The sequence below is a fragment of the Culex pipiens genome, chromosome 3 (assembly GCF_016801865.2).
Source record: "Culex pipiens pallens isolate TS chromosome 3, TS_CPP_V2, whole genome shotgun sequence".
Lineage (NCBI taxonomy): Eukaryota > Metazoa > Arthropoda > Insecta > Diptera > Culicidae > Culex > Culex pipiens.
This window is the reverse complement of record NC_068939.1, coordinates 41,596,261-41,622,103: the sequence shown is the minus strand read 5'-3', so window position 1 is coordinate 41,622,103 and position 25,843 is coordinate 41,596,261. Positions and strand designations below refer to the sequence as shown.

Below are 25,843 nucleotides of genomic sequence, written 5' to 3'. Positions count from 1 at the left end.
CCAAGAAGACGGCACTTTTTGGTATAAATTTTGTCATATTCGGAATCCTCGGACAATTTCACGTATGTTGGAAGTATTGGAGTTGTAAATTTGATTGAAAAAATTGCCATTTAGAATGAATTAAAATATTTTTTAACAATTTGTTGGATTAGGGGTAAAACAGGTTTTCGCCTACTTGATAGAGCATTTGACGTATTGATCACAGGGTAAATAAGATCTTTTTCTTTTTTCAAAAATGTTTTATTTCATTATTTTTTAAATCAAAATTATAACTCCAATACTTTTAACTTATGTGAAATTGTCCGAGGATTCCGAATATGACAAAATTGAGGTCAAAAAAAGCCGCTATGGAAGCCTACAGGGCAAAAAACTAACGTTGTAAAATGTTTGTTACAGAAACATCGAAAAACTATGAGAAAAACTGCGATTGGCCAAAAAGTTAATACCGTAGGCTTATAGTCCACGAAATTCCCTAACTATTAAGGTTTTAAAAAAAATCAATTTTTAACAGTATTTTGTAAAAGCTATGAGAAAAAGTCAAACCAATCCTGGATGTCTATAGCACGTTTTGAAGGGCTTCAAACGACCTTTGGATGCATCTTAGAGAGTTGAAATTGATGAAGTTTAACACAAACGCGAGCAATTTTAAGATTTTTTCATTATTTTTGGACCTTAAACTTCAAAGCCCGTTTTACCCCACTTTCCTTTGTCGTAGAGGGCTCATATTTGGCATGAGTTCATCTCATGTATAGACAAACAAACGCTGAAAGTTTCATCCAAATCGGAGCACCTCGATACGACCTGTTACACATTGGTAAAAAACTCGCTCTTAAATTGAAAAAAAAATATTTTTTTCGGAAATTTTATGCTTGAAATGCAGATAACTAAAACAAAAATTTTGTTTACGTTAAATCTTACATTTTTTGAAAATTAATGAACTAGTGTTAAAATGCAAATGTTGAAACTATGGCTTGTTATTTCACCCTCGACCACGGCCAGAGCCGAGGGACCTTTTGACTTTTTGAAAAATATTTGCTACGGCCTAATTAAAAAAGCAACTCCCAAAATTTGAAAGATCAAAAACAATGGTTTCAACGATTTAAGAACATTGAAGATATTTGTGGAAAAAAACTATTTACTTGAAAGTTTAAAAACTTGATAACATTCAGAATGTAGGACAAAAGGTCGAAATATATAAGACTTAAGGTTGAATGGACCAAAGGCCAACATACTAAAGGTCAAATGGACAAAAAGTCAAATGGCCAAAAGGTCGAAGGGGCGAGAGGTCGAATTAAGGGTCCACCCACAAACCACGTGGACAATTTCCATACAAATAAAATCTTTTATGTATGGAGCGTGGCCTATGAAAACCCCCCCCCCTCCCCCCTCCCCCCTCCTAAGGTGTCCACGTGGTTTATGGATGGTCCCTTAACAAAATGTCGAAAAAATAAAGAATCCTGATTATTGCGCAATTCCTACTTACTTGGACTTTGCACTAATTCATTGCTATCGATCGCATTCAACTTGTCAAAGTGGTTTGAGAAATTTATAATTTTCTGATAAATGATCGAAATGTAAATAAAAAACAACAAAAGCCTAGTTTTTCGAATTCTTCTTGACAAAAGTGTGAGAGAAAATTGCAAGAGAAAGCCAAATTCCAGTATAAAGATCAATGTATTATTTTTGAATAATGTAATGCCTATTATGTTTGAGTTCGGATTTTGTTTAATTTTCATACTTTCAATCGTATGTCCTTTCGAACTTTTGTCAGTTTTCATCAGAAATTAGTAGGATAGACTTTTTGTTTACAAATCCTTTTCGGCTCATTTTCATTTTTCAAAAAATCATAAAAATAAAAATAAATTTCTTAAATCTAAATCAAGTAACGTTCAAAATATCAACCCATCACTGTACCGTCTTATCCGAGTGAATTTATGAAGCAGCTATTCGAGTGCGTCCTCTTAAAGACTCCAACGACCGGCGAGCGATCCTCGAGGATGGAGATGAAGATTATGCTCAGTCGTCGGAGATGAAGTACACTCCTCTTCGTACGAACACGATTTCCCTGCTCGGAACAGTTAGTGGGTGCCGAGCTTATGGCTGGATAAGGTGGAAAATCGATTTCCACCGCGCGCTTTGCACGAGGACTCTACTGTTTGCCGTAACTTTAAAAGTGAGTTTACTTGAAGTTGAGTTCTCTCCGCGTGAGAGTCTTGAATTTTATCAGCTGACTGGATCGTTAGGGGTAGGGTTAAATTAACATTGAGTAAAGGGGTCCTAGAGATGAAAATGAAAGATAATTGAAAACATACACATATTTAACATTAATTTGACGAATTTCTCTTCAACTAAACTTACTTGGTAAAAAGAGGTTGCACAAAGTGTTGATCCCCCCCGTTTCGGATGAGTTTCCTTCTCGTGTAACAAACCACCCACAGGAAGCCATCGATTTGGGGATGATACTTGGCGGAGAACTTTGCTCGTTTCTGGTTTAGTTTTAACCAGCTCTTTCCGGTGGAAACTTTTGCACCCCCCTAACCTCAACGTAACGTAACGTAACGAGCAAAAGTGTGGAAAGTCTAATGAACTGCAAAGTGTTTGGGCTGTTATCGGAGGAAGCCAAAGTTGTTTTTTTTTTTGCCGTCACGAGTACTGGTGCGTCGTCTGTGTTCGATTCGGAGAGGGGTCTTATCATGTGAATTGCTCTGGATCTTACTCATCGGAGATTACAAAACCCAGCAAGAGTGAGGGGTTCACCTGATGTGTGCATGAGTGTGTGTTTTTTGGTTTTATGACGAACGTATTGTAAACTGAGCGACTTTTTTGAATGACTTGCGAGTTTTAAGGTGATATTTCGATTCTCACGCGGTAATGTTGTGATTGGGTTTAAATTCATTGAACTGCAGCAGTTGGCGTCAAGTACCTCGTGAGACACGAACGGAAATGTGGTGATAAGAGGGCATACGTTCGTAGTCAGGTTGTTTGGATAGCTTAGCTCAAATTTCAATTTTTTTTGTCTTATAATAATCGATTCGGTGTCTTCGGCAAAGTTATAGGCATGGATAGGCATGGCATGGACTGCACTGAAAAAAATGATACACGGTAAAAAAGTTTTTGATGATTTTTTATTTAACTTGTTGTCACTAAAACTTGATTTGCAACAAAACACTATTTTTATTTTTTTCTGATATGTTTCAGGGCAAACATTTCAGAAATTTCCAGAATGTGCAAAAAATCTTTGAAAATCATTTCAAAAGGGCCAAACATTCAATATTATGCCCTTTTGAAATGTTAGTCTTGATTTAAAAAAATAAAAATATTTTTTTCGAAAAGATCGGAAAATTTCACGAATGTTTCATTTTTCAACATTGGAAATCGGACCATTAGTTGCTGAGATATCGACATTAGAAAATGGTGGTTTCCTGTTTTTAAATCTTTGCAAAAAATACAAAAATGAAAATAAAAAAAAAAGATCGATTTCGTAGAGTGCTCAGCTTATTAAAAGCGTCTTAAACTAAAATCCAAGAAAGCAAGTAAGCATGTTCCTACCAAAAGTTTTGCAAAATAATTTCTTTTAAATAGTGAGTATCGTATAATCAGATGAAAATAGAACAAAATCCTCAATTTATCCAACATATGAGAATTTTCCCCAATTTGTTTTTTTTCTATTTTAAACTTTTTAGATAACACCCTTTGAGATTAAATAAAATCGTACAATGTTCTAATTAAAAACAGTTTTTTTTTATTAATCTATAAATTTAACAAACATTTTGCTCACTTATTCTGAACTCCGATCTAAAATCCTTGCAAGCCGTAACTGCCACCGTTGCCAATCGACAAATTAAATAACGCCAAAGTTGTTCCCCCTAGAGTTCTGGATCCATTTGGGGGGCGATGCTTTCAGCGAGAAAAGTTTTTCCGATTAAACTTTGGATTATTACGTTAATCACCACCCCAGCAGAAGCGCTTCCCGCAGGACCATTTTACCGAATTTGGGTCAAGTTTTGAAATGGTTGAAACTTTTACTCGAAAACGTTTCTGCTGAAGGGGTGAAAATTTCCATCAAATTGCGGGGTTTTACAGATAAATTCAACAATTAAATTTGCAAGAAGTAGGTAAACTTCATCAACTACCGCAAACAACGGTGCCAAGTAGCAGTAAACATTCATTAGTGCAATTTATTGCTGCTGGTGCCAACTGTCTTCATCATCACAGAATCATACAGTGTGTGAATGTTGTGCAAGTCTCGTAACATTACCGTGAATTATGTTGGCAAGGGACCCTACCACGAACGAAGCCAACGAAGCTGTCTAACGCAAATGTGCCTCAGAATGCGGTTGATCCAATTACATATGTTAGAACGTCAGAATTTTGATATTAATACAGAGTGGCAGATGGGTAAAATGGATACATTTCTCTAGTGATTGCGATGTTCAAGAAATTTCTTTGTGGTATAAAAACAAAAATCGAAAATTCTTCAAAAATATCATAGAAATAAAGGAACTAAATATTGATTTAAGTTTATCCAAAATGTCAGAAATATTTATAAAATTCGTAATTTTAAAATGCCTCATTTTACCTTGCTTCTCACTTCTGACTTACATGAAATTTTCCGAGGATTCCGAATATGACAAAATTGAGACCAAAAAGTGCCACTATGGAGGCCTACATGGCAAAAACTAACGTTGGAAAAAGTTTGTTATAGAAAAATCGCAAAACTATGAGAAAAACTGTGATTGGCCAAAAAGTTAATACCGTAGGCTTATAGTCCATGAAATTATCTAACTTTTGACCTATGGGAGTATGGGTGTTGGAGGCTGTTGCAAAAAGATATTAAGGTTTTAAAAAAATCAATTTTTAACAGTAATTTGCAAAAGCTATGAGAAAAAGTCAAACCAATCCTGGATGTCTATGACTCATTTTGAAGTGCTTCAAAAGACCTTTCGAATGCATCTAAGAGAGTTGGAATTGATGAAGTTTTATCGAAATGCGAGCAATTTTAAGATTTTTTATGTTTTTTGGACCTCAAACTTCAATGCCCGTTTTACCCCATTTCCCTTTGTCGTAGAGGGCTCATATTTTGCATGAGTTCATCTCATGTATAGACAAATTAACGCTGAAAGTTTCATCCAAATCGGAGCACCTCGATACGACCTGTTACACATTGGTGAAAAACTCGCTCTTAAGCATTTTTTCCATGAAAAAATAGGGTTCGACTAAACTTGTTCAGGAGTTAGTTTTATGCGAATGTGTTTGATCTTGAAAAAAATTATTTGTTGATGGGCACTATATTTTTGAAGCCGAAAATGGTAGTTTTTCTTCAAAAAATACTTCAAAACTGCTGTAACTCAGAAACGGTGCACTTTATCAAAAAATAAAAAAAAATAGATCTCAAATAAAAAAAATCTTAAGCGCCTTTTTTCAAAATCATAACTTCATGATTCAGACAAATAATGTTTGCCCATGCTGAGCCAAACCTTAGAAGATGGCATTTTTTTTGTCCCGTAAAACATTACCAAAAAAAAGTTTTTTGACTAATTCAATTTTTAGTGACAAAAAGTTGATTTAAAACAGCATTTTTCCCTGTATTTTTTCACAAAGTCTTTATTTATACTTACAACTTTGCTGAAGAAACCAAATCAATCAAATAATTTTCTCAGAAGAAACAGATTTTTGAATATTTACATACATACATACATACATACATACATGCATACATACATACATACATGACAAAAGTATTTAATTTCAATTGCATCAATCGGAATTTTAAAGTACTATGACCCCAAAAAGCTAGCTTGAAAATTTTAGCTTATTTGGTTAAGGTTTAGTTGCTCCAGTTTTGATCTGAAGTTAGTATGGAACTTTAATCAATTTACTATGGAGAATTGTAACTTTTTACATCTTCTTAGAGAAAATTTCCCTAAGCCCTATCAAATTGTCCTATTCTTAGGTTTCTTATAGGTTTTGATCCAGGGAACAACTTTGTAGAAAATCGCAAAGTGCTAGGAATTGATCCCGAAAAGATACAGGATGTTTTTTGAAATTTCCTTATTTCGGCAAAATTTCAAAATATGCTCAAAAAATTAACCTGTATATTTTCGGAATCACTTCCTAGCGCTTTGCGTTGTCGTTACAAAGTGGTTCCCCGGATCAAAACCCATGAGAAATCTCTATGAAGAAAAAATGTTATCCGTTTGAGGAAAACTTTTAAGAAAAAGGGTTAAAAAGTGGCAAATGAATCAATTAAATGATAGAAATTCCATTCTAACTCCAGATCAAAACTTGAGCAACCTTAACCAAATATGCTCAGGCTAGCTTTTGGGACTATATTGCTTGCGAATTCCGGTTGATGCGTTCGAAATTGAACACTTTTGTCTTTTTCATATATCCGTGAACCAGGCGAATGAACAGCTGTCAAATTTATATGGAGAACTGTATGGATGAACCGATGATAAAAAATGGCTGTTTTGGTCACAAAAAAGGTACCCACAAATTTTCAGGCAAATTTAAAAAAAATACTGTTTTCGTAGAGAATTGCTCAAAAGTTTTTGTACTTTTTCTTCTATCGTGCCATGGTCAACAGAGAAAATGAGAAACTTTATATCTAAAATTTATGAAAAAAAAAAATTAAAACTTCACTAAACAAACGCAAATTCTGCCAGCCTGCTAAACTGGAAGATGAAAACCTAAGCTTTTACTGACCAGCAGCTTCCATTATGAATTGCGAGCCTCGCGGATGAAAAAAACGATTTACATTCTGATGCCAGCGTTGCTAGTTCTGAAACTACGAGCTTTTCCAAAATTTAGTTTTAATTTATCGTTTTCAGCTCAAACTGTTTTCAATTGTCAACTTGAAAATAACAAATTTCAGTGTATATTCAACTTTCAGTAAATTGATGGCAACACTGCCTTCAGTGTACCCTAAGGTAAAACGAGCTTAACCAGTCATTTTTCAAACGTTTTTTTTGCTTGCCATAAAAGCTTTTAACGAGTAAAATTGTGTGTGCAGGCAAAAGTTTTCAGTTTGTTTGTTTCACTCTCATTTTCCTCACTGCGAAATGAAAAAAAAACTCATTAAATGATGCTCGGACTTTAAAAAAGGAGGTGCAAGCGTGAATAATAATCAAATTAATTCATGCCAGTGCAGAGAGCAGGGAAATGAAAATATTGATTGACTGGTCGAATAATTGACTAATATTGAAACCGGCGAGATAGACAAATGGAATAATGGGTATGCTTTATCAATAATAGAAGCGAGTTGGCTCTGTTATGGTGGAAATTGATGAGCAGTTGTATGGTGCTTCAATTTAATTAGAGTATTCAGTGGGTAATCACTTTCAATGAAATGTTTATCCTAATGTAAATAATTGTGGCATAATAGTAAATTAAATTGTTTTATTTGTAGGTTTATTTGAGGAAATTGAAGATTAGTGAAATGATTTATCAATAGCTTTACTAAATGTGTGATTCTTCAATAGCACTGGATTTTAAATTATCTAGCCCATGTTTTGAAAAAGGTATTTTTAGGATCAACTTTGACAGAGTTTTTTTAATAAGATTTCCATAGTTTGAAAATAAGTCGTAGGATCTAATCGTGTTCTACCATGATTTGATCCACCACATGCAGAGCTGCCGAATATTTGAAAATAAATTCCCCACACCAGATTCTATACCGAGGAAAGAGAACAATACGAGGCACAACGAATATTCCAGGAATAACTTCTTCCGTGAAAAGTGCTTTCGCAAGTATTTGCACACTCGTAGCATTCTCCATCACTTGTTGAACAACCGTCAAGCAACTTTACCGTGTTGCCAGCCAGTCTTGCCAGATATACAAATAAATCTGTATTTTACAGATTTTTCGATCCCAACAATCCCAAAAATCTGTATATAAAGATTTTTTTAAAACGATTATATTTGAAAGTTTCAACAAATAAGTTATTTATTTATGCTTGAATATGATTAAAAAACTTTAATCTGTTGTTAAAAGTTTCAAAATGTCTTCTATGGCTTCGAATTCGACAAGATACAGATAAAATACAGATTTATTTTTAAGAAAATATAGATCTCCCTCAAAATAATCTGGCAACGTTGTTGCCAGCATATATTTACCTTCACTTAGGGTCCAAGTGCAAATACTCCAGGGGAACAATGTTGTCAACTGAAGTGGTCCTTCTCTCAACTGCAATCGAAAGTTAAATGAGTCGGCAATCTATTATGCAGAAATTATACATTCACATTTATTTTAAAGCAGCTGGCAACACTGGCAAAAGTGCATCCGGGAAAGAACTTGAATCAATTCAATTTTTGCCCTCACCCCCGCCGTCCACAAAGCGACTCCCGATTGATAGGATGTTTGGCCAACCGGTACCCGGTCCCCGGTTCCACGTGTGCGATGATAACGGGAACAGAATTGAGAGAAACGGCCACACGTGGAAAATGGTTATAGCAATCGGCTCGGTACGATTCCCGCGCTTGTTTGGATATTCAATTATTCAAATTGGAAGTGGTGTTTTCACGCGATGTGCACTATTCTGACACAGACGTCAAAATTGCTGCAGAACCACTACCGCTTACCGTTTGCATTTTTCATTACGCGCCTCGTTGCACCGTTATTTAATATCGCACGTGTCAATGAAAGTGTGGCGGCTTAGGGCTTTTGAATGGGACTGCATTGTGTGGTGAAAATTTATGCATTTAGTGATTAAAATTGGCTCATTATGAATGGCATAGAGAATATTGTTGTAAGGCTTATTTAGAATTCTGACAGTTGAAAAAATATATAAATAAAACAATATTGACAACTTCAATATTAATCTCTGGAGCAATATTTGAAAAAATATCAACTGTAAAAGGGTAATTCTCCGCCAACTCACACAGCAGTTGCCCCGACCCCTCTTCGATTTGCGTGAAACTTTGTCCTTAGGGGTAACTTTTGTCCCTGATCACGAATCCGAGGTCCGTTTTTTGATATCTCGTGACGGAGGGGCGTTACGACCCCTTCAATTTTGAACATGCGAAAAAAGAGGTGTTTTCAATAATTTGCAGCCTGACACGGTGATGAGATAGAAATTTGGTGTCAAAGGGACTTTTATGTAAAATTATACTGGCGTACTCACAACTCCGAAAAAATGTATTTTTCATCTTAAAAAACACAAAATAAAGTTTTAAAATTTCTCCCATTTTCCGTTACTTGACTGAACATTTTTTTGGAACATTTCATTTTAAGGGAAATTTAATGTACTTTTCGAATCTACATTGACCCAGAAGGGTAATTTTTTCATTTAGAACAAAATTTTTCATTTTAAAATTTCGTGTTTTTTTTCTAACTTTGCAGGGTTATTTTTAGAGTGTAATAATGTTGTACAAAGTTGTAGAGCAGACAATTACAAAAATTTTGATACATAAACATAAGGGGTTTGCTTATAAACATCACGAGTTATCGCGATTTTACGAAAAAAAGTTTTGAAAAAGTTGTGTTTTGCGTTTCTCTTTGTTTCGTCGTCCGAGTCTTCGCGGATGACGATGATGTTTGTATTATGTTTTTATATCAAAATTTTTGTTATTGTCTGCTCTACAACTTTGTAGAACATGGTTACACTCTAAAAACTAACCCTGCAAAGTTAGAAAAACCCGAAATTTTAAAATGAAAAATTTTGTTGTAAATGAAAAATGACCCTTCTGGGTCAATGTAGATTTGAATAGTACATTCAATTTCCCTTAAAATGACATGTTCCAAAAATTTGTACAGTCAAGTAACGGAAAATGGGAGAAATTTTAAAACTTTTTTTTGTGTTTTTTACGATGAAAAATACGTTTTTTCGGAATTCTGAGTACGCCATCAAATCGGGCGTCTAATTTTACACAAAAGTCCCTTTGACACCAAATTTCTATCTCATCACCGTGTCAGGCTGCAAATTATTGAAAAACACCTCTTTTTTCGCATGTTCAAAAATTGAAGGGGTAGTACCGCCCCTCCGTCACGAGATATCAAAAAAACGGACCTCGGATTCGTGATAAGGGACAAAAGTTACCCCTTAGGACAAAGTTTCACGAAAATCTAAGAGGGGTCGGGGCAGCTTTTCCCGATTTCGTGTGAGTTGGTAGAGAATTACCCAAAAGTTATTTTTATAATAATTTTCTATAGCAGTCATGTCAATTCTAGTATATTATTTTTAGTTTGTTGATTTTATTTATACAGATGATTATTGAAAGAGAAAACAAATATCTGCCTGATTAAGTAAGAATCAAGTTTATTCAATGAAAATTTTAATTTTCAGCATTAATTATTTTGGCTTTCTGAATGATTGGGGTGTTTTAGAAGAGAGGAGGGGAACAAAAGCTTGAATTAAAATTTGCAAAGGCCCTAAAATCAAAAGTAGCAACAGGGTATTAAATTTCATGGTTGAATAACTACAAAATTGTTCAATAGGGTCCTAAAGCCCCATGTAAATTTTTATGTACAACGGAAAAAACACCATTAAAAACCATTTCTGATCACTTTTATTTCATTTTCGTGCAAAAAAAAATTGTCATGACAACATTTTTTCGATGGATAAACTATGGTCCCCTTGGAACAAGCTGTCAAGTAGGACCTTTTCTGTAAAGAAGGGCCGCGAAGTTATTTTTTTTTAAATTGATTTAAAAATCCAATTTAATTCTTTTGCGGTCGTACTAAGTGTCATTGTACTAAGAAAAATATGCTTTATCGTTGTCAACAAAAATATCACAAATCTAAGCTTAATTTTAGAACCCAATTCCAATCTATTCCGGGCCCCGAAAAAGATCAACTTGTCCAATTTAAACTCACTGTCACTGACCGATTTTAGTCCGATTATAACTTCCCAATTTCGACATTCAATCCGAAAGTCAAAAATAGACAGATAAATAATCTTTTCCTCTCCCCCTTAAGCTTTCCACCCCAAACCTCAATTTCCTCCAAAATGGGCGCTTCACACGAACAATCTTTTCAACTTTGCCGAAAATGATCGAAACGTCCGTGCCAATTTCGAGGGATATTTATTTTATTTATAAACTTTGCCCACCTTTCCGGCAGGACTTTAACCAGAGGGGATTTTTCATTTTCTGACCTCTTTAGCAGAACAAGGCTACTTGAAAGTTTTATGATTATTTGGGTGTTGTTTCATATTTTGTTAAAACAATATTTAAAAATATTATTTGCACACCCTTTTCTAAGCGAATCGAACCAAACCCCGCCAAAACTGTCGATCTTGATAACTTTTCGTTTGTTTTTCCCGAACCATCAGGAGAGGATTAAACCAAAAGAAGCACCAAAATCCCGGTCCCTGTCAATTCTGAATCCTTCCTCGACTGACTTTTTTGCCTCGTTTGTCTGCTGGGAATGAAAATCTTCATCATCCGTTTGGTTTGGCTTGGCTCGAGGCCGTACCCAGATAAGCTACGTCTGGTCTAGTTTGATGGGTCCTCTGAAGTGTGCCAACTTCCATTGGGAGCAACGAAAAAAAAAACCAGACAGGAAAAGGCTAGGGAAAATGCCTATGAAAAACTCAACTCGGATGGGCGAGGCTGAAACGAAATCACTCAATAGTATTGATTTCTGGTCTGATGGTTCTTCTGAGGAGGGCGAAATTACATCGTTACAGCCAACATCATCTCTTCATCTTTCCCGGGGCTGTTGGGGAAGGATTTGATGTGCTTTGAATATGGGAGCTCGATTGCTTTTATTTATTTATGTTTATATTTTAATGGAGGGAAAGTTCATTCAGATGTGAAGGACGGAAATTCTTAGAAATGCAATCTAAACAGGAATGTTTAAAAACAATAAAATGAGCATTTATCTCTCTCATTTGCAATTTTTTCGACATTTTTATCCAGTACAATATTAAAATATTTGAGTTTATGTCAATTCCAGTCTGTAATACTATCCATGAGACACTTTTAGCCAACCTTCTGTGGCCGAATGGTTACGGGTTTCGCCTCATAAGCGGAAAGTCATGGGTTCTTCTCAGGGTGGCAGCCTTAGGTTTAAGTTCAGAGGTAGCAGCAACCGCATGAGTATAAAACGGTTGCTTCACGTGCTCTTCAAGCATGTGATCGATCTTGGGATATTCCTTTGCGCCTCTTTCCCAAAATACATTCCTCGTGCCTTCGCATGTAAATAATGCCCAGCCGATCGGTATTGCACTGCAGTCCAGTCGCATTGTCCAGATCAGAGCAAAGGGAACACCGCAAAAGTAGTGCTGCAAAAAGACAATTGTCTTTACAAGACCCCGCGCGGCAAATAATAGAGTTATCTACGTGCGCATGTATTGCGTGTACGTACACAAAAAAAGATTGAGGTTAAATTTTGTCCGACCAGCAAAATCAAACGGTGCGCTAGTGTGTGTACGCGAAACGTCATAAAGCTCTATAGCTGCTGGGAAGAGCTTGAAAAATGACACGAAAAAATTGTCACCGCGGTTCTAGCGATACATAGCGCACAAGGCACAAGGAATGGAGTTTACAGCATCTGGATGGAACAGCACTTTCCCTCTCAATAGGGACTGTGTTATAGATCTGGAAATGCTTAATAACAGTAAAAATGGGTAACACGATACAATAGTCCTTGTAATCAGGATTCAGTGTCTTGATACTCAAACAGAAAAAAATGAGACACTTTTGAAAACATTGAGGTTACTCATTTGAAAAAAAAAATCAACCTATCATTTTTTTTAATCGTTAAAAAAGTTAAAATGATGCAAATTATGGTTTGAACAGTTGAATATTTTTGAATACGATAATTTGATGATTTTTTTTTAATTTTGCTTCCCTCGACCCAGGTCAAGGTCGAAAGGGATGAGGGAATGACATATTCAAATTTCATACTAAAAGCATTCAACAAATCGTTTTGAATCAAAAAGCACAAAATTTTAAATTCGGCAAAAAATCAAAAGTGCCCGATTTGATTAAAAATGTGAAAATATAAAATTGTTATTGCTAGTTTTTTTTATTATTATTATTTTCAATGAAAAGTTAAGGTGATATTTTTTTAACATTGATGAATATGACTTTTTTATAATGATTCATTAATATTATGTCAATTTCAAAAAATCAAAATTCAAATTATTCGCTCTACAGCATTGGCTTGGCGTTCTCGATTGCGAGATTCCTACTCGAAACTAGGTGTTCGAAGGCTTGATTGTTGAGGCAATTGCAAACCTCTTTTTACACCTAAGCTTCAGAGTCTCGGACGTGAGCTCGTACGAACAAGACGTATTTCCATCGACGCTCTCGAGAATAAGTCCGGTTTCGAACAATAGTCCTCCGCGGCTATTGTTTCGTACGCGTTTTTCTTTGTTAGCTAAAAGCGGAATCTTCCCCGGAAGAGTAAAAATGGCGAACAGTGTACGAAAGAACACTGCGAAGTTGGTCTTCGGACCAGGAATCAAGGTACCGTCGTACCTGGACGTGCTGAAGTTCTCGATGGACACCCTGAAGCTGTCAGCAGCGGATATCCACAGCATTTACAAGGACGAGAATGGCGGCCAGTTTTACGTCAAGCTGATTGACGAGGAGACTTTCTCGGCGTTCATCGCCGAATCGGACGAACACTACCAGTTCAAGTTCGAGGACGGAACAACGGCAAGGGTGGCGGTAGAGCAGGCATCACGCGTCTTCCGGTACGTCCGGATCTTCAATCTGCCACCGGAGATTGACGACGCCACGATCCAGTATGTGCTGGGTCAGTACGGGACCATACGGCAGCACGTGCGCGAACGTTTTCCCAACGAGCTGAAGGTGAACATTTTCACCGGTGTACGAGGGGTGCACATGGAGGTGGCGAAGGAAATTCCTGCACACCTTTACATAGGACATTTCCGAGCCCGCATCTTCTATGATGGGCTCAAAAATAAGTGCTTTTTCTGCAAGGCAGAAGGGCACGTCAAGCAGAATTGCCCCAAAATGGCGGCGATCTCAACAGGCAGCGGTAGTGGCAGCGGCAGCAGCGGAGGCAGCGGCAGCTCGGCGCCGTCCCTTGGTAGGCCTGCAAAACCGATCATCGATTTCGGCCAGCCGATCGCTCCTGCGATGACGTTGCTTAACCAGAAAAAGAACGACGACACACAAAACCCGATCACCACGACATCAACGCAAGCAGTACCTAGCGCCTCCACCACTACAACGGTAGCGGTACCGAGCGCTTCCACGACAACATCACCAAGCGTCTTCACTCCAGCACCAATATCATCGACAACGGTAGCACCATCTGCAAGCACCACAACAACCAAGCAAACAGTGGACACTAACACCAACGACGGCGTGCTGGACGCTTTGCGGCCGGGCGGCGTGAGCGAAGAACACATCGACAAAGCAGACACCGACGCGATGGACGCCGAGATCAGCGAACTCGATCGCCAGACGTTGCTGAAGCGAACGAAGAGTTCCTCTCCGGTCTCTTCTGAGGGTGATGCGGGTAAGCTGGGTGGGAAGGGAAAGGGGGGTAAGGGAAAGGGTGGGCCAACTGGAGAGGGGGATGGGTTCATTCCGGTTCCAAATGGTAAACGCAACAAGAAGAAGAAGACAACCTAAATCATCCATCGTTCCATCGTTTTATCGTACCATCAATAACTAAAAAAAAACATCTTAATAATGGCCACAACAACATTCTCTAGAAAACTAGCCACAATTAACATCAACGCTATTAGCACTAACATCAAGCTAGGTTTATTGAAGGACTTCGTGTGGAATAATGATCTTGATATTGTTTTTCTTCAGGAAGTGTCATTTGAAAACTTTAAATTTCTTGCTTCCCATTTTGCTTTTGTTAATATCAGTGTCGACAACAAAGGAACTGCTGTGTTGATTAGAAAAAATATCGAGTTTGATAACATGTTAATGAACCCAAATGGTCGAATTCTGTCGGTCACAATCGATAAAGTTCACTTTATCAACGTTTATGGTCATTCCGGATCACAATACCGACACCAACGTGACGTTCTGTTTTCAAATGATATCATCCCACACCTATCTGCTGCCCATCCCAACGTAATTCTAGGCGATTTTAATTGTATTCTTTTAAATTCGGATTCAAACGGAACCGTGAAAAATTTATGCCAAGGACTGAAAGACCTAACATCAAATCTTGATTTAATCGATATCGGAAATTCAATTCACCGTAATACGATTTATACATTTTTCAGAGGAGATTCTGCATCCAGGATTGATAGAATTTATGGACCAAAAGATTTTTTGGAAAAAGTTTTAAGTTTCGATACATTAACAACTGCCTTCTCTGATCACCGTGCAATAGTTTTGAAATTTAATGTTGACTCAAATTCTAACGTCACTTCCACCGGTAGAGGTTTCTGGAAAATAAATCCCTCTTTTTTGCATGATGAGGATATCAAACGTGAATTTGTTTTAGAAATTCAAAACACCAGACAAAGATTTGCATATAACAATAATTTTTGTCGATGGTGGATTGAACATTTTAAACCAAAAGCAAAATCATTTTTTAAAACAAGATCTTTTGAATTGAATAAATTTATAACATCTAGTAAAAGCTTCCTTTACGGTTGTCTTAGAGAAATATCATGCAAACAAAGCAACAATGAAAATGTTGAGAAGGAACTATCTTTTGTAAAATCCAAATTGATGAATATTGAACAAAATCGACTTTCAAATTTAAAATTAAAAATCCAACCAGAAAATATAATTGAAGACGAGAAACTAAGTACATTTCAAATTTCTAAATACGCTGCAAAAAACTCTATTATGAAACTTTTAATTAATGGTAACCTTACTTCTGAGAAAACTAAACTTCAATTAGCTTTAGAAAATCATTTTAGCTTATTATTCGAAGGCGATAAAACTTTTTATCCAGGTGTAAATAATATTTTTAATCACGTGAAAAACCGTTTAACTCTTGAACAAAGCAATAATTTAATAAAACCAATTGATCTCAACGAACTACAAGAGGCACTACAACAAGCTTCTAAAAAGAAAAGTCCAGGACCAGATGGACTGACATACGAATTTTACTGTACTTTCTTTGACGAAATAAAAAATGACCTTTTGAAACTTTTTAATCTATTTTTGATGGGGGAGATTCCTAATACGGCTTTCGTTGAAGGGATAGTAACATTAATTCCTAAAAAAGAACAATCCTTTGAAATTTCTGACAAACGTCCGATTAGCATGTTGAACTGTGATTACAAACTTTTTGCTAAAATCATTATGAATCGATTACAACCCCTTATGGATTCTTTAATTGGACCAGGTCAAGCTGCAGGTATTTCTGAAAAATCTTGTATCACAAATCTAAAACTGCTTAGAAATCTAATTATCAAAGCAAAAAAATCTAAATCATTAAAAGTACTTGTTGCAAGTTTCGATTTGGAAAAGGCTTTCGATAGGGTTGATCATCATTTTCTTTGGCTAACCTTAGAAAAATTTGGTTTCCCAATTCAATTTGTTAACTTAATTCGTAATCTGTATAAAAATGCTTCCTCTAAGATACTATTTAACGGTTTTCTCACTAATAACATTTTCATAAAATCATCTGTTCGCCAAGGGTGCCCTTTGAGCATGGCTTTATTCATCATTTACATAGAACCACTTATTCGCATGCTTTACGATGACGTTAGAGGTTGTCTAATAGATAATAGCTTTTTGAAAGTTATTGCCTATGCAGATGACATTAATGTCGTTATTCGCAATAATCACGAATTTGATAAGACCTTGGAGCTCATCAACTATTTCAGCATTTTTGCTAAAATTAGGTTGAATGTTGGAAGGTCTCATCGCTCAGAATACTAGGAATAGATTTATCTGAAAATTTTAACACTATCATTGAAAACAATTACTCTAGAATTATACTTAACATTAAGTTTTTAATTTCGATTCATCATAAAAGAAAACTAAACATTTACCAAAAATCATGGATTTTAAATCAAATTATTTTATCTAAATTATGGTACATAGCACAAGTTTTCCCTCCTAATAATTCAAATATCGCTGAAATCAGAACGATCTGCAGAAATTTTATTTTTAAAGGTGTTGGATTATACAAAGTTAAATTTGATCAGTTATACTTAGACGTTGATCAAGGAGGACTATCTCTCGTTGATGTTGAAAGTAAATGTAAAGCACTATTTGTAAAAAACATATTATTTCCTAGTCAAGACGGTATCAAAGATTCATTCATGTTATCACAGCAAACTAACAACACGCTTAGTCGGAACTCACGTGAGTGGCTAAGTTTGGCAGAAGAAATATCAAACGATACTGATTTAAACACAAGCAAAAAAATCTACCGTTTGTTGATTAGTAAGCAAAATATTAAAATCAAAATCGCAACCGAGTTCCCTGAATTGCCGTGGCAAAATTATTGGCAGAATATACAATCGAATTTCATTTCCTCTGAAGAAAAACATTCGCTATTCATTATGCTCAATGATCTTATTCCAACAAAAGCAAAACTTTTTCGCCATAAGGTTAGGGATACTAATACAAATTTGTGTGAATATTGTAATAAGTTAGATACATCAAAGCATCGTATAAAGTTATGTAGCAGCAGTAGATTAGTTTGGAATAGCGTAAAAACAACTATAATTAGAAAACTAGGCTTAGACATTGTAGACCCTGAGGAGTTGCTAGGGAAAACGTTTAAAAATGAAAAAGAAAAATTAGGTTTGTGGTTAGTAGTTGAAGCAATTGCCTACAATTTGAAAAACTTTGGAAATGGTACAGTAGCAGATTTTGAATGTAAAGTTAGGGAGAAACGATGGAACAACAAGAAATTTTACGACAGAGTTTTTGGAAAATGGATTTGTTATATTTGAAGATTACCTATAAATAAACAGCCTTTAAACCGGAAAAAAAAAAAAAAAAAAAAAGCTTCCATCCATCCCGGGATTCGAAATGACGACCTTTGGATTGACAGTCCAACTGCCTACCAGCGACTCCACCGAGATAGGATGTCAATTTCAATCAGGGGTAGTTTGCTGGAGATACCATCATCAGGGGTGAAATTGGGTCAAGGGTCCTGATTGCTCAAAATCAACCACTTCATTCGCGAGCACAAATAGCAGGCGACGCGATACTGCCCTGATGAATTCCTACCGTTTGTCACTTTCACACCATTCGCTCCCAAACACTCTCTCTTCTACTCTCCTTCTCTCTCTCTGATCGGCTCAGTCTCCAAACGGCTCAGGCAGGCCGATCATCTCCGATCACTCTGAACTGAAAACATTTTTTCTGTGATGCACTGCGTTATACTCATTGATTTTGGGTTGCCTAAAATCAATGTTATCATTTAAATTGTGCATTTATTTTGATTTCATAACATTATAGACATCATTCAAAGAAACTTCTACCAAGAAAAAATCAAATTGATGGCAAACTGAGGGCGTGAAGACAAAAAGACTGCCGCGCTGGCATTTTGTGAGACTGGCTCTTCGCTGAGTATATTAGTGTGTGAGTGTCGTCGAGCGACGGAGTAGGCAAATATTTTCACGATGTATTTGTTCGCTGAGTGAACAGTTCGGGCCAATCGCTGACTGCTTGCGAGACTCATGCGCTCATGAATGCTAGCGGGTTGGAATAGGTGACGAATGGATAGGCGATGAGTGAGTGGTTTCTGTTCATTGGACCAAAAATCAGGACCCTTGAATTGGGTCATACAAATTTCTGCATTTTTTATGACCCAAACTCGCCCCATAGACCCAACATCACTCCTGATGACGGTATTCCTAAATTTATATTCTAATCATTTTACAATCGATTGAAAACCCAATAAGGTGCAGGTAAAACAGTTTACCTAATTTCAAAACGATGTTTCATTGAGTCTCGAGAGTTTCGCGGATTATTTTTAAATTTGCATTTTGTAAAAAAGATAAACAATATTGTATCATTTAATTTTCGATAAAATTCGATTCGATAATGGCTACCGTTAACCGGGGTGACTTTGATAGGATTTCAATTTGTTTTTAGAATATTTTCCAACAGGTAAGGTTTTTCTCAAGATTATTATTTTTAAAACATGTACTGGGGTAGGCCACACAAAGTCCATGCACTATTTCGGAAAAAAAGTTTTTTCAATAATGTTTAGAAAAATTGTTACGTTAAAAATTCTTAGTTTTAATTCCGGGGTGACTTTGATAGTCATAGTTTTTCTTGTAAAAATCATATTTAAGATGTTCAAACTTCATTTGTACGTAAAATGTACCATCACTAAAGAAGCTGATATAGTTTTTAAGAAAAAAATCAATGTTTATATTTAGTTAACTAAGTGTATAAGCTTTTAAGCAAAATACATATAAATTTTAGGTAAAATTGTAAAATGTCGGAATTTTGCCTGAAATTTGTTAAAACTGGTTTTGTTTATAAAATTATCGATTTATATTGCATTTTATACTGAATTCGCCTCAGACACAAAATCGATCAGAAAAATCAAATATTTGCGGAATAAAGTCAATTCTCGAAATCGTGAATTGTGTTCATGGATTTGAGAGTCACGAAGGAATATATTCACGTTTAAAGTGCAAATGCAAATAAATTCCTTCGTGGTTCTCAAATTCAAGAATACAATTCACGATTACGGGAATTGATTTTTTTTCTGTGTACCATTTTTGTATGAACAGCTGCCCAAATTGAGACTTGTAAGGGTAAACCAAGACCTTTCAAGAACTAAAGCCTCTTTTCTGCGTCTCTCTGACAATTCCCAACATGTTTTATTCAGTCGATTGGCCAACGAACACTTTCGCTGCAAAATCTGCTTTACCTTAGGGAAAAAGCTATCAAAACCTCCTTCCTTTCCTCCTTCAAATTCCAACCCTTTCGCTGTCATTGTGAACATCTCGTGTTTTTTTGTTCAACCCACAAGGGGAAAAGATAAAAATCAATGTAAATAACTGTTCTTCGCGCGTTACACCGTCTTTTTTTAAAGCACCATCTGCTTGTGCTATACGTATATGTGTGTACTGTTGTGTATTTATTACCTTTCAGCATTATCTTCTTTTGACATTCTAGAACGTCGCCCGTCACCGGAAGCTTTAAAGCTTCTTCCATCACCTCCAACCCCGTATGGATTTTCGGGTACAAAAAGGGCGGCTTATAAGTAAGCTTTTTTGCCTAGAAGGCAACATGTTAATGCATATGTGTAACTAGAGGGAAGTTGTGTCATTTTATAGGGTTACCAGCTTTTTTACTGGATCAGTGTGTCCGATAATCTTCATAAAAACATAAAATGATGCTCATCTATTTAAAAAATCGCAAAATCGTTGCCTAATTTTATGATCAAGCGACTTTTATTGAAAATCGATTCCACCATAAAGCCTCGTAATCGTCTAGGAGGGCCGCGTAGACTAATCCGAATCGAAACAATAACGATTCGCGTCGTTTGGTTCGTGTCTCTCCGCAAAATCCTGCTGCTCCTCCAGTGAGATTTCCCTCCTTCTTGGTTGTAGATACGCCACAGCATCAATAACACCACCGACAACAACCCAGCTGGAGGATTATGCTCCAAGCACACATCAAAATGGCTATTGAAGCTTTTTTTCATCCCAAGGAGGGAGGAGGTTTGGCACCCAGCTGCTTGCATTATGAACGCATTCAGTTGTTGCCATAAAAATGAGTGGCTCACTGTGAATATCTGCAAATTATAGCCGTGAAGAGTGCCATAAAAATCGTTTTTATTTGGCTATTTTTGGGTGTTATGACACGTGCTGGAATAATTTCATAAGCAGTCTTTTTTTTCCTTATTGAATAGTACGAAATTTGATCGCCATACTGAAGTCTTTGAAACTTTGGTACTCCAACTGTGGTTGAATCGCTTTATAAAGCCAATAATCAATACCATGGTGAGATTCACGATGAATCCATCCATTGCACAGTGGTCCAGATCGCAAAATTAAGTGGAAAATGGTTTTTTTCCGAAAAATGGTGACGTTTTGGAGCTTTGGTGTCTTCAGAAAAGTTGTTGCAAATGGAATGGAGCAACTTTTGGTTTGGTTGAAAATTAGGGTGGTTCACGATTAGGGTGATTTTGAAAATATAACTTTACAGGAATATTTTTGGGATTTTTTTGTCTTCTAAAAAGTTGTTGGGCTTGCCAATTCAAGCAACTTTGTCGAAGACACCAAAATTTTATCTCGTAATCTTCAAATTTAGAGAAAGCATCTGAGCAAACCTTCAAAAATCAGTTTTTTGAACGTGGCAATTCAGAGTTAAGTTTTAAAGAAAAGTGTTATTCGGAGCACTTTTAGAGTTCTCAAAAACGAACATTTTTATTTGTTGACATGCCAATATGGACTTAAGGGTCAAAAGTTACAGCCATTTTAAGGTAAAAATGATGCAAATTTAAAACGTATATACAGTGGACTCTCTGGCTGTCGATCTTCTCGATATCAATATTGCTCCAGCTGTCAATATTTTTTTTCAGTCCCTTCGAATAGATTGCTTTGATTTTTCGTTCTATAATTTGATAACTCCCGTTCTCGACGGTCCCTTCAATATCGACAACGAGAGAGTCCACTGTATCTCGAAAAGGTGCAAGCCAAATTTTAAGCACCAGGTTGCATTTGAAAGAGGAGATCTAGGACTACAAACGCTGAAAAAATCAGAAGTGTTTTTCTTTCAACTCGATATATTTTCATTTGAAAAAGTCTAATTTTCAAGCGAAAATCATATTGGACCACCCTAATGAAATTCGAAAATTGTCCAAATTTATGTTTTTCCATGTAATTTTGCCCGCTGAATCTGAATCTGCCCTCAGAATTAAGCCAAAGTATCGAAAAATCGATTTTTGGTCATATTTTGGGTTTCCATGTAAAATTATCATTTCGTCGCCGTACGAGCATTTTGGGCCAAATTGAGTTAAGAACGCAATTTTGTGCAGCTCACAATGCCTCATCTTTTGATCTTCACAGATCCTTAAAATTCGTTTTCAATCCAGAGATATTCAATAAAAACCAAAAATGCTCCGCGGATTTTTGTCACTTTTTATATTAAAGTAGTTTCAATTTTGTGGTGCTATCTTGTCACTCCCTGAAAATTTACCGTTAAAATTTGTAATTATAACTCGGGACTCCGGCAACCAAATTCAACCAAACTTCGGGGCAATGCACAGAATGGTCAACCAAACAAAATGTGTTTTTTATTGTTTACATTGCGTGCTCTAGTTTTTGTTTATTCAGGGTCAAACATTAAAACGCGTTTTTCTCGGAACGTCGAAATGGCGGTTGCGACATGATAGCACGACAGCGTCGATTTATGACCAAATAATGACCAAAAATCGATTTTTCGATTCTTTGGCTTGATTTTGAGGGTAGATCAAAAAACTGATTTTTGAAGGTTTGCTCAGATGCTTTCTATAAATTTGGTCATAGAAGGCGAAGATTACGAGATAAAATTGTGGTGTCTTCGACAAAGTTGCTTGAATTGGCAAGCCCAACAACTTTCTAGAAGACAAAAAAAATCCCAAAAATATTCCTGTAAAGTTAGATTTTCAAAATCACCCTAATCGTAAACCACCCTAATTTTCAACCAAACCAAAAGTTGCCCCTTTTTATTTGCAACAACTCTTCTGAAGACACCAAAGCTCCAAAACTTAACCATTTTTCGGAATATCCATTTTCCACTTAATTTTGCGATCTGGACCACTGTGCATTGGAGCCTAACATTTCAAATGGGCACATAACTTTTGTAAACAAGGGTGTATCCCTTTCACTCAAATGACAGTTTACATAAGGTGTGAGAGGGATACACTCTTGTTTACAAAAGTTATGTGCCCTTATGAAATGTAAAGCACGCATTGTCGCACATATTTTTTATTGTTTGGAGAAAACTCGTCTTAAGGGTACACAACAACCAAGGAAGTTGTTGTCTTCTTATTCTAACATTGTTGAACATACGGACCCAATTCTGAAATAATTTTGATTATAAAAATTGTCAAATTGTGTTGTAAATCCTTATAGAAATAGTAGCTTAGGGGATGAATAAAAATTTACAAAATCAAGTTCATTCACAGTCAAGTAAATTTAGCCCAAAACAACAATGCGACAATATAGCATAAAAACGAAATCTCAGTATGCAAATGATTTCTCCATTTTCGCCTCAGTATCAGCTTATAAGAAGCCTTTTACAGCTGTGAATTGTGGTTTTGTTTTGGAATGAACAAGGATAACATTCGAGGTCACCCCGCGGGGACAAAACCCTTAAAACTGCCAGAAACTCAGAAACTTTAGTCATCTCAAGCAGAAACAATCAAAATGATAACATCTTCTCGATTTGACGATTCCATCTGCCAAAATTAAATTCTCGACTTCGGCTGAACATTTGGAATGAGAGAGGAATTTTGTTGGCAATTTGGTGAAACCAAAACGATGATGCTTTAGTTGGTGGATTCCAGATCAAATTTGCGAAATTGAGTAGCGAGAAAATCCCAGAAAGAAAAAAAAAACAAGATTTATGAACGCTACGTCCTCCAGCTATTGGCATTTTACCCTGCTTGGGGACTAAATCCGCAACTTTTAATAACTTAGAATATCTAATCAACTCAAAACCGTTCCGCCGTTCTGTCCTTTCGTCTGAAACCCGCTGAACCTACGACTGAATCTCATCAAAACCGCTCCACGAGCCGAGATTGATCTCTGTCTCCCTCTCTATACAACAGCTGTTTGAAGAGCTGGGAAAACTTTGGTTCGTTCGTTTTAATTTCCCGACTTGGCCACTCGTTGCGATGAGTTGCCAATAAAACTGATTGCATCTGTGGGACTGGCTGGCTGCTGCTGCTGCTGCCGTTTCTTTGAAGATTGGAAAAGATGCGCTCGTCCTCGCTGGAGCCACCACAGCTGATGTGACTTCAGTAACGGACATGTCCGTTGCTGCTAGACTACAGGAAAATGTGTAATTTTACATAAAGAAATTTGTGAATCTTTACAATTTTTCCAATGTAATGCAACTTTTTCAGTCTTTAAGTAATAATACATCAAAAGAGGAACCTACAGTTAAAACATTTTAAAGAAACAATTTAAACAAAATCCATTACACTTTATGCTCTGTCCACTCACCGATAATCCAATTTGGTGGCCCAAGAGTAGTCCAATAACCATTTAATGTATTTAAAAGCTGGCCATTAATCCACAAGCTGAAATAAAAAAAGTAAATCACCAGTTTTATTTACCGGGTCAATTTTTCTCTCTCTTATTCACAGACTCGAAGAGAAAAACTCCCCAGCGGCAAGTGCCTGCCCGTCGCGGTCCCCATCCGCCACTAGCGTAGCTTCCGGCAAGGATAATCCCCCGCCAGCGGAACAAGACAACCATGCCACTGAACCTGAAGCTAAGGTCGGCGATGGTGATGCCGAAGCCGATAAATTAGTTACCAACGATGAATCCGGTGAACTCGAGCTCGACTTTCCGCTGCCGGAGATTCCCGTGAAGCACGATCTGGGAACGTCGTCGGACGCCAGCTTTCGGACTGCGACGGACAACGACACTGCGACGACTACGACCACCACCACCGGGGATGATGTGAGGAGATCCCCGAAGGTCTCGAGTAGGAACAAAGACAAATCGGGCGCCGAAGAGATGCACTATCGAAATCCAAACGACCCCAAACCGACGTACCTGTTTGGGGAAAATCTCAAAAAGAATGAAATCTTTCTCAACAAATCGGGCTGGGTGCAGGTCAGCCAGCCTTCGCAATACCCGGGAGGACCCGGCCCGCAGCGAGGGTCGGCCGTCCGGGCCAAATCACTCCAGTCCGAGTTGATGTCCGGTGGGCCAAAGGTCTCCCGGAGGTACATCGAGTACGACGAGAATCGCTACGGCAGGGGAACCAAACTTGAAGATCTCATCAACCGTAACGAAGCCCGACGGAGTCAACTGCAGAAGATCCAACGACAGGACAATGTGACCATCTTGAAGATCGACCCGCAACATCCGGGCGGTCGTCCGGAATGTCTACCAATCAAACGGAACCTGGCGGACAACTCACCACCTCCGGTAACCCCAATCCTGTCACCACCACCGGCCTTCCAAGACTCCAAGTACAAGACGCGCCTCAGCGATATCAAACCTGGCACCAGGATCTTCCTGTCCGTCGTGGACAACGAGAACCGCAACCCCAAAGGAATGGTCTTCTCGCGCAGCTTCGAGTACGACCTCCGGCAACGGTACGCAGCCGGATCTTCCTCCCAACACCAAAACCCCCCGCAACAACAACAACAACAAACGCAAAAGCAATCCTACTCGGACTTTTCCAAAAGTTTCGACTTTGAATCGTCCCGCTCAGCGGCCATGCCCAAAACCACGGACCAACCCTTCATCCGGCGGAACCGATCGCCGACCTTCGCCACCCTCACCGGCAACTCGCCCAACTACCTGACCAAAAAGGAAAAGCCGAAAGACCCCTCACCAATCTTCCCCAAGTCAATCCCCGGCACCGGTCTGCCCAACTCCGGTGGGTACGAACCTCTGAAGCGGTTCGGCGACAAGAACAAATCGCTCGACTCGATGATGTCTTCCAGTGGGGCGGGAGGAGGAGGTGGCCGATCGCGGAGGTCACAGTTTTCGACCAAGGCCAACTCGACGCCCGGGCTGCCCACGTACGGGAGCAGCTTCCGGTCCGATTCGGTGGGCAACACGCGGCTCAACTCCTGTGATAGTGGAGCGAGATCGGGTAAGTAGTTTGAAATTTGCAAAATATTTAAAATTAACAAAAAAATTGAGAAATATAAAAATACTTAAATACTAAAATAATAAAATACTAAAATACTAAAATACTAAAATACTAAAATACTAAAATACTAAAATACTAAAATACTAAAATACTAAAATACTAAAATACTAAAATACTAAAATACTCAAATACTAAA

At 37.3% G+C, this 25,843-nt stretch overlaps 1 protein-coding gene across 4 annotated transcripts in view; it reads left to right on the top strand.

Annotated features, from left to right (window-relative positions):
* LOC120412402 (uncharacterized) overlaps nucleotides 1-25,843 on the top strand; it is a 446,365-nt gene that overhangs the window by 316,770 nt on the left and 103,752 nt on the right. For all 4 annotated transcript variants that reach the window (XM_039572863.2, XM_039572864.2, XM_039572862.2 and 1 more), the window contains exon 6: nucleotides 24,179-25,647. In XM_039572863.2, coding sequence (XP_039428797.1) covers nucleotides 24,179-25,647 — 1,469 coding nt within the window. The remainder of the gene's footprint in view (nucleotides 1-24,178; nucleotides 25,648-25,843) is intronic.